Source organism: Condylura cristata, unplaced genomic scaffold (assembly GCF_000260355.1).
Source record: "Condylura cristata isolate star-nosed mole 26May11 unplaced genomic scaffold, ConCri1.0 scaffold00004, whole genome shotgun sequence".
NCBI lineage: Eukaryota > Metazoa > Chordata > Mammalia > Eulipotyphla > Talpidae > Condylura > Condylura cristata.
In genome coordinates this window covers 61,126,155-61,136,295 of record NW_004567105.1, presented here as the reverse complement: position 1 = coordinate 61,136,295, position 10,141 = coordinate 61,126,155, and the positions used below count along the sequence as shown (strand labels likewise).

The 10,141-nt window shown below is 46.9% G+C and overlaps 1 protein-coding gene across 1 annotated transcript in view; it reads right to left on the bottom strand.

Annotated features, from left to right (window-relative positions):
• Positions 1-84: 84 nt before the first annotated feature.
• Positions 85-10,141, bottom strand: part of IP6K1 (inositol hexakisphosphate kinase 1) — a 39,421-nt gene continuing 29,364 nt past the window's right edge. Inside the window, exons 3-6 of the mRNA XM_004676155.2 lie at positions 9,471-9,681; positions 6,700-6,881; positions 4,049-4,224; positions 85-3,501 (exon numbers count right to left, since the gene is read on the bottom strand). Of these exons, the coding sequence (XP_004676212.1) occupies positions 2,968-3,501; positions 4,049-4,224; positions 6,700-6,881; positions 9,471-9,681 (1,103 nt within the window). The 3' untranslated portion in view covers positions 85-2,967. The remainder of the gene's footprint in view (positions 3,502-4,048; positions 4,225-6,699; positions 6,882-9,470; positions 9,682-10,141) is intronic.

The following is a 10,141-nucleotide window of genomic DNA, read 5'->3' as shown; positions in this document are numbered from 1 at the left end:
AAGGGTAGACTGATCGCGGAGGGTCAGGCGGGCTAGACCTGTCTCCCGGGAACCTCGGGGTTTTCATAAAGACGCTGATACGCCTCAATTTCTAGCGGCTTTATTTTGACATACACGACCTCAGACACAAGCGGGGCGGGCAGCGCTAGGTGTGCAGAAAAAGGCGGACTCTGGACGAGCACCCCGCCCTTCCCCGCACGCAAGGTCCAATCTGGAGAAGATGAGCCTGCGCCAAGACGTGGATGGAGCCACGTGTAGTTTCCGGGGGCGCAGGCCTCCAGCGTTGTGGACAGGCTTAGGCAGCTTCCAGGAAAATGGAGTGGAGAGCGATTCCCAGAGGCAAGACCTTACAATTACCCCAAAAGCAAAGGAACAGGTCGTTCCCAGGGCTCTCCAATTTTTTTTCCTCATTAAAACTTTTTAAATCGGCACAAACAAAACCAAATTGATCAGCTTTAAAATTCAAAGTTATCTGCATCTAAGGAACGTGCACGTGGCCAAATGTGAGCAGCTGAACCGCGGCTACTGAACCGGCCCAGGCCATGGCCCCTTAAGGGGAATCCCCAGGCCTACAGCAGAGGCCCCAATGTGAGGGAGGGGTGGGGGGGTCCCTGGCAAGTATCTATGCTGGTCCCCTTCCTCTTTAAGCACCACCCATCTCACCCCCACCCCAGGGGCTGGTGTCCACTTGGCCCAGGGAAGCACTATACAGAGGGGTTGCGTGAATACCCCAATGAGTGATCCCGTGTTGCATTTTGGTCCCGTGTTGGGGCTAGGAAGGCAGGACCTGGCGGGCAGAGGGCTCTCTGGCAGAGCAGGAGGAAAGAGCAGTGGCAGTGTGCACACACACACAAATGCCTACTAGCCACCAGGTAACAGGGCTGAACCTTCAAATGTTACACTGCTGAAAAGAGGGGCCCTGCCCTGGGGAACCAGCAGCAAATCCCAGGTCCAGCTGCTCTTTTTAGTGCCATGAAAAACACTGAATGTAAGTGGGTTCAGTCTCTTGCTTGCTAGGAAGAGAAGCGGAATGGGGCACCATCTGCTCCAGAACTAGTAACTGAGGAGGCACAACGCATCCCCAGGCTAGAGAGGTCCAATCAAAGGGGTCTCTGTGGCCCTAGACCCTTCCTCTTGGCCTCTGCCCTGATAGGAAGTAACTGTCTACACTAATGAAGAGCTACTGCCCCTACAGCTGAAGCCACAGAAGGTACAGGAGAGAAGATGGTCACTACTGACCAAAAGGAAGAAAGCTGCCCCTCCCAGCCCCAAGGAATGGGAACCTGCCCACCAATGGAACCGGGGTCTGAAGACCAAAAGAGAGAGGATCCATCAAGGTGCCAATTTAATATGCATGAGGCTGCATCTCTAAGGACCAGGAAATCAGTCCACCAGTTACTAAGGCCCTCACAGACACAGGTTGGCAGGCTTGCCTTTAATGCCCAAACAGAACATGCCAAAAGAGACAATGACAGTGACCCTAAGCTTGGAGGTGAGGGCACTCACCTTGGCAATGGCTAAATGAGTGCCGTCTCACCTTGTACGCACATGTACTAGAGGTGGCAGGTCTCCGTGCCAATATGAGTAGACAACAAAAATTTCTAAAACCATGGGAAAGGAAAGGGTCGCCACTTGGGCCTTTACCATATACTGTGTGTTGAAGGGGGCCACAATGGTCCCACAGAGGGCCAGCAGGAAAATACCTCCTACAATTTATTTTGCTACCATTTATAAAAGGGTAGCACCTGCTGAGAAAGGGCACAGGACAAAAGCTCAGAAATGGAAAAAGAATATTTTGCTGAGGAAAGCATGAAGGAAACCAGTATTTACTCATGAGCAAGACCACGCCCCAGAAGGATCCCAAGAGAAAGGAACTGGCAGACAAGTGGGCAGACTGACGAGCCCCAAAACCGATCAACAAAACTCTCACTAGCAAAATCTAGGCACCTGCATCCAGGGCCCAGGCAATGTCCCTGTGAGCAGACAGACAAATGTCTCCCTCACAAGCCTGGGCTCTTCCATGGATTGATGCTGTGAGCCTGGCCTGGGGAAAGGTGAGACCCTGAGCGGACCACAGCCCTTAAGCCCTGGGAGGAGCAGCCAATCCAGAGGCAGCACAGCTGCCTGAGCTAGAGGAAGAGGAGGCCTGCCACCCGCAGCAAAAGAGCTGCAAATACTGTCTGGGCCAGAGCGCCAGAGGCCCTGAGGCCTGCTGGGAAATCTCTCCTCGATAAACAGAGCAGAGCCTCCTATTCAGGCAAGCGGGGTAGTGTCCTTAGACAAGGGAACTTGGTGAGAAGGCTGGCTGGGGTATGCAGGCAGGAGGAGGGGCAGGCTCAAGTGCCAAAGAGTTCCTGGGGGAACCCAGGGCCTACTCTCTGCCATAAGCTGGCTTCAGCCCGGCCTCATGAATCTAGCCTCAGGCCAGGTGAGAACCAAGGACGGATCCAACTGCAGACAGTTGGACATCTGTTAAAGAGCAGGCTAACACCCATAACACAAGACTCAAAGGTCCCCCAAAAGATGGGCACCCAGGTCCCCTTGACTTCTGAGGAGCAAGGGATGAGTGGAAATGGAGGTGTCCTGCATCAATCAGGTTTTACCCCACAACCAATAGGGCCCTGCATCACAGACCCCTCAAAGACCTGGGCAAGAGAAACCAATGTCCAAGTCACAATGTTCCTGCTGCCAAACCCACCAGGGACAGCTCACACCTCTTCCTAAATCAGCCTGGACACAGCAGTCAGGGCCACAGTGCTAAGAAGCCTGGCTGAGAGGGTGTGTGCTCTACCCTTCTTCACTTTATATATATGGATTCCAGGCTACAGCTAAAAACATTTCTTTTAGTTTACACCAAAGAGAAATATAACCCTTTAAAAGCAAGTCTGTGTCTCCTCATGGTGAGTTCAGAGCAATGGTCCCTGCCTGCGGGTGGAGAGGAAGGAGTTCTGAGGGTCCAGACTGGGCTTACTGGTTCTCGTCCCGCATCTGTTCCATGATGCTGATGAGGTTTTCGAGGCCAAATACATAGCCTCTGTCTGGCCCGTCATGCACAGTGGGATCATCCCGAAAACCCTTGAACGTGCTGTGTGCAAAGTCAATCATGCGGACATCCACTTTGGGTAGAGAGGAGGATCCCGCCTCAGGGCTGGTGCTGCTGGGGCTGCTACTGGGGCCACAGGGTGATGCCACCTCAGGGAGCCCTGTGTCCAGGTGCTTGAAACGCATCTCAGACCGGCGGTCCAGGTAGGACTCGGGCCGGCACTCCTTGCCATCATAAATGACAAGCAGGGAACTGGAGTAGAAGCGGTAGGAGGCCTGCCGCTCCAGCACGGCTTTTAGGCCCCGCAGTTTACCCAGGATGGGCTCAAAAAGGTCACGCCGCAGGTCCAGACCATTATGCAGGTACTGATAAAGGGCGTTGCGGAAGCCTTCGATGGAGAGCCCACGGCCATAGTACTTGTTCCTGCAGAGGTAATGCCCTGTGTCCAGCTGGTACACCTGAAACCCCGGAAACAGACAGTGAGTACCAGAGAGAGCTGCTACCTCACAGTGCCCTGGGCAAGCACTGTCGGGAAAGCACTTTGGACCAACCTGAGCCTTTCTGCCCACCCCTGTACAACTGCATTGGGCAGGCGAGGTTCACCTGTTTTCCCGCCATAAAGCCAGGAGAGTGTGGAGGCCAGGCTTTACAGGTTCTCTGCCATCACCTCTGGACCCCTCCTTCAAGCTGCCCTGGGACCCAGCTGAACTCAAACTAGGCACAGCTTGCTGACAGACAAGAGTCTTACTTGCCCCATTGTCAAAGCAACAGGCTCCCACAGTGGCTCTGCGCCTAGAGACCAGATCAGGGTCAACAGGTAAAAACAGGAGGGTTGCAGGAACATACCTACAAGACACATTCAGCACCCTGTGGGGAACTCACCCTCTTGGAGGAGACTCTGGACCAACGCGGGCCAGGAGGACACCTGGCATGGGTCGCAGACAGGTACATGTGCACCCCAAGTAAGCAAGCAGCAGCGCCGCAGCGCTCACCAAGGTAACTCACCTGCATGCCACAGACCCTGACACCCAGTGTAGCGGACGTACTCTGCTCACACTTCCTCATCTGTCGGGCCGCCTTCTCCGCTGATGCATCATCACCGTGCTGCCGGGTGCCCATCTTCAGGTCCAGCACACAGGGGTACTTAAAGTGGTGCACTACGTTCTCGAGCAGGAGGAACTCTGGGCCATGGTCAAGGAGAATGGGTGCTGCAGTGCCCATCAACCCCAGCAAAGAAAGCACCACCTTTTTGTCTATAAAAGGGGGTGCCCTCTTTGAGTGGACTCCATGTTCACACACTTTTAAGTGGATTTCACCCCAGAGTTTTTTTTTTATCATGGTAAAATATATACAATGTAAAATTTTCATTTTAACCATTTTTATGCCTGTTCACATGAATTATACATTATTATGCAAGCATCACCACCATCCACCTCTAAAGTTTCTTCATCTTCCCAAACAGAAACTAAAAATTATACCCATTAAAGAACAGCTCTCTCATTCCTCTTCTCTAGAACCTAGTAACCAATATTCTGCTTCCCATCTCTATGAATATTCTATTCTAGGCATTCCAGGTATGGTTCATGTCAGTGGAATTATGTAACATTTGTCCTTTGTGTCTGATTATATCACTGATTATTTTTATTTGTTTATTTATTTATGCATACGAGAACTGGTATCCAGGCCAGAGGTGTGGGGGTAGGGGTATCGGGGGGGTGTGAGAGGATTCATCAGAGACAGAGTGGAGAACAGAACAGGCATCTCCACTGAAATCCACTGCTGAGGGAGCAGCAGGTGAGACAGGAGAGGTCTGCTGCACCATGTTGGTCATCTCCCTGGCTGGGGATCGAACTCGTGCTGTAGTAGCTGCTGACAACTTGATAGTGCTAATATTTTAATCTCTGCACCACCAGGGAGACCCAGCAAAGTGTTTTTAAGTTCATCCATATCATGACATGTAAGTTTTATTCCTTTTTATGGTTGAATAATTGTCCATTGTATATATGTATCACATCTGAAGTCGTTATTTTTATTTTATGTTTTAGATCTGTCTTGCAGGAATACACAGGCATAAAGATTTGGCAAATTCACATTATCCCTAGCAGTAACAGTAAACAAACACCCTATTCAAGCTAGTGCCTCCCTCAGGGTTAAGCGATAAGAAAGATATCTTTATAGCATTACTACAAAAATGAAAACAGATTCAACATTCCCAAAAAGGAATCTTTAGGGGAAAAAATTTAAATTTCTATCTTGCCATTTTCTGACTAAATTTCAAACAGTGGCTACATATTTAAACATCTCTTAACACTACTAGAAGTAGCACCTTAAAATGGCTCTGTGGTCCTGGTCTCCTGGTGTTGAAATCCGTGCCATCAACAAATCTAACAACCATAGCAATCTTACTTTATAGAAGTCTAGGCTTGTCGTGTGTTTGCCAAATGTCACTAGTGCTCATAGCCTGGACCTCAGTTTCACACTTGGGGACTATGAAGCAATACTTAAGAGTACTGATGATAAGACACTTGGCATCATTCTGATGAACATTCCTATAAACAAATGACAACAAAACTTAAAGAAGCCTGCAGAAATACTGCACAGTGACTAAGAGCATCAGTTCGTAATTCCTGCTTTGGCCATTCACTGGTTCTGGGCACAACACTTAACTACTCTGTGCCCCATTTTCTCATCTATAATTAGAATAATAATTCCCCCCACAAAAAAGATATGAAAACTGAGCAAATGCCTATGGAAGCACTAAAGACATTTCCCCTCAGTTTTTCAGTGTTAGTTTCAAAATACCAAGCAATTGTAAGAATTCCCATTTCTTAACATTTGAATATCCTAAAACTATTTTACACTTTATAGTTGTGGTGTTTAGCTTTAGACCAAAAGAAGCTGAAAATCAAAAATATTTTTTTTTATCTCCTGAGAAGAGGGGAAAATGCAATGTATGTACATGAACAATACAGATCCCCAATTCTAGACACACAATGATAAATATGGTAGCCACCAGCCACAGTGACTATTTAAATTATTTAAAATAAATTTAAAATTCAGTAGCTCTTGTCCTAACAGCCACTTTTCAATTATTTGTTGTGGCTAAATAGCTGCCATACCAAGCACAGAACAGAAATACATCCACTGTCACAAAGTTCTGTTTGGATAATACTGTTCTAGCCTGCCAAGTTTAAGCAGTCTTCCCAGCTCCCAAAGGCAGAAAAGACGTGTTGATGAAAATACGCAGAGAAGGGCCCTCCCTGGTGGCACGGCGGGTTAAAGCACAGCACTGAGAATCTTAAGCTGCTTCCGCATGAGTTCGATCCCCGCCTGCCCTGGAGGAGACCACATGGCGTGGCAGACCTCTCCTGACCCACCCACTGCTCCCCTCAGCAGTGGACTTCGTCGATCTGCCTGTTCTGCTCCCCACTCTGTCTCTGGTGAATCCTCTCACCCACCGCATCTCTGGTGTGTACCCCAGTTCTGTATGAATAAATAAATCTTAAAAAAAAAAAAAAAAAAGACGCAGAGGAAGAAGAGTCAGAAGGAGAGAGATAGGAACAAAAGAGGGACAAGAGGGGCTCCTAACAGAGAGCATGCCACAGGCCCCGGCAGCAGCAGCGGAAGCAGGCAGAGCGGAACAGCAGTAAGGATACTGTAGAGCTTCCGGTCCTTGGACTCGGAGCGCATGCGGCTCAGCTGCTGTTTGTGACAGCGGAGGCTCCAGGGGTTGTGGCTGATCTTCTCGGAACTCAGACCGCTATTGCCATCTAGCATCTGGAAAGGGACATCAGAGTGGCTGTGTAGTTCCACCTTTGGACTCTTCACCTCCTGGGAGCTAAAAAGGAAGACCACACACGGCAGCAGCTCAGACAAGTACAAAAATACCATAACTTTACCATAACTTCACTTTCCCCTCAACATGAAAATCTTGGTTTGAAGCAACTTCAATGCTGCTTATCATACTGCCAAGCAAAGAAAACCATAGCACTGGTGCAGACAAGTGCTTTGGAACCGCTAGGGCAAGTTTGCAGCCCAGAACAGCTTCCTCCTCTTCAGAACCGCTGGCCTTTCTTCTAACTGGGGAGTGCATCATACAGAGCAGAGCGAACCACCAGGTCTACTGTGTGCTGGTGGCTGGTAGGCTGTGAAATACTGGCACTGGCCAAGATCTCACTTCCCTTTACCTAGAAGAAGTTAATGCCTCTTGGTATGACAAAACACTCATTTTCTTCTCATGCAGGTATTGCTGAGGCTATTCATGGAGAGTATTTATGATCTTTAGGAAACAGCAAGACTGACCTATTTGCCAAGCAAATGGGCAAGTTGCCAGTGGCACTTGATAACTCTTGCTGTTGCAGCCCTGGCCCTGGTAAAGAAACAAACTTTATTCCTGGAAGTGACTTTGACACTCCGCTAACAGACCAGAAAGTCTGATCACTGCAGATACAGCTGTCATCTTTAGAGCAGGGCCCTGAACAGTTTTGTGTGTGAATGTATTTTTTCAATTCTCTTTGCAGAACTGCTGGCCTTAACCTTTTTTTAAGAAATAATATAATGGTTTTTTTTACATCATTTTATGCATTTTTCCATCTCAGTTGTAATCCTCGTGGGTTTCCCATCACCAAATCACCCATGTGCCATCACCATATGGACTTAACTTTTTAAAGAACTGCCCAAATTTTTTTTCAAAATGGCTATACTATTTTACATTCCCATCAACAATGGATGTAGAGTTCTCTACATCTACACGGTTCTTATTTTATGTTCATCAGATGATTCATGAAGCAACTTATGTACCTCTGGAGAAAGCCTAATCTAAAGAGTTCTTGTGAGGGAGGCATCAAATGCCAGCTAGGTACTTAGGGCCTTGGGATTATTCTTCTCATTCGCATAACCAAACATAGGTCCCACAATCTTACCAATGAAGAGGAAATCCCCTGGAAAATGAAGGGGAAGTCCTAGAAGAAGTGTGTCTGCAGGCTGGGGCCTATTATCCACAGAATATTCAAGAGGAGGAGACCCTGCCTACTAAAGAAATGGACTTCATGTCCCTCTCCTGGCATCAGAGATGCAAACCGAGCCAAAGAGGACCTGACCAAGGACATGGGAAATGACACATCATGCATTCAGCCAAAGCTGGTAGGATCCTGTACAACTCTGTGCCAGAGAAGTGCATCCATCAGAGTGAGTGAGGAGAGCTGGACCGCCTTGGCCCTTACAGAGCTCTGGGGCTAGACACACAGCATGCCGGACTGACCTAATATCAGGGAAACCATCTGAGAATAAGAAAGGTCCCAATTTAAACCTCTAAGTCACAGAGCATCCTATTTATTGAAGCTTACTCTTGAGTAAACAGTCAATATGAAGTAATTTAATGATATAGCTACCCCCAAAACAAACCCCATCACCATTACAGCCACTTCCCACCCTCCTCTCCTGCTTAGCCCCTGTCTATCTCTAAGGATTTGCCTACTCTGAATATTAATATAAATGGGACCATACAATAAATATGTGGGTCTATGATAGGTATCTTTCACTCAGCATGTTTTCAAGGTTGATCCATGTGGCAGTACGTATCAGTATTTCATTCCTCTTTTATAGCTAAGTAATACTGTGCTGTATTAGTATGCCATATTGTGTTTATCCATTCATCAGCTGATGGACACTTGAGTTATTTCCACATTTTGGCTCTTAGGAATAATACTGCTATAAATGTCTGTACAGTTTTCTGTATGAATATACTTTTTCGATTCTTTTTACAGAACTGCTGGATTTAACTTTTCAAAGAGCCGTTTTTTTTTTTTTCCAAAATGGCTGTACTATTTTACATTCCCATCAGCAACAGATATAGAGTTCTCTACATCTTTATCAACATTTTAAAGTCTATCCTTTTCATTATAACCACCAAGGAGTTTACATTGTTTTGCATGAAATATCAAGAAACATAACTGTAAAAGAATTTATCTAATCTATAGAAAAAACAATTTCCAGTACAATAAATTAAATTTTAGATACAGGAAAATGTTAATCGCTGATATTAGCGTCTTAGAGAAGACTAACATCCAAAACCCTAAAACACATGAATCTGGATGGGTTCTTACATCCCGCAGGTCAGAAAGCAGTCTTAACTGTGGCCAGTGCAATTCAACCTTCTGTTTTAGGGTGTACAAGTCATAAGAAAGCTGGAAAACACAGGACAAAGGGTGCCCTTGCTTCCCAAGTCTTCCCTCTCTCTTGAATTGATACAGCTACTCTCAGGAGGCGTCACTGGGGTGATGTGACACGAAACAGACAGGCCACAGCTATGTGGGTGGCCAAAACGCCATCATCTCGCAACCTTGAAGCCTAGTTTTTTATATGTCAGATCTTGCATGTACGGACAGGACCAGACATACACCTTCAGCCCTGCTCATCACTCCCTTACCTTTCAGAGGTCTCAAGGGTCAAGCTGACTCTCTCTTCTTTATGGTCACTGCCACTGCTTGACCGGTGCAGGCTGCGGCGGGAGTGTTTGCGTCGAGGCTGCTCCCGATCTGGTGTGTCATCCTGGTCCACCGTCTCACTTTCCACATAAGGGTAAGCCACCAAATTGATATAACCATCACTGTCCCCCTCAAAACACACAGACACCACACCTATTAAAAAAAAAAAAAGAAGAAGGCAGGTAATTAATAAATGTCATCGCAGGTTGTGTCCATGGAGCACGCTGCTAGTGGTCACTATCCACCCCCAACAGGCCATCACCTGGCTGAACCAACTATAATCAATGCAGGAACAAGGACCGGTAAATACCAACTTTCCAGAAGGTAGATGATTTGCTATTTACCTTTGGTCTTGGATAAATCTGTATTTTTACTCTTAATTTAGCCCTCTCTACAAATTAAGTCTACTGACAGTATTTACAGTATTTCACATGTGTGGAATCTTTTATGTCTGGTGTATTTCATGTAGCATGTTTCCAAGGTTTATCTATGTTGTAGCATATATCAGACCTTCATTTTTTTTTTATTAAAAAGTTTATTTTTACATCATTTTGCACATTTTTTTTTTCATCTCAATTGTAATCCCCACGGGTTTCCCATCACCAAATCACCC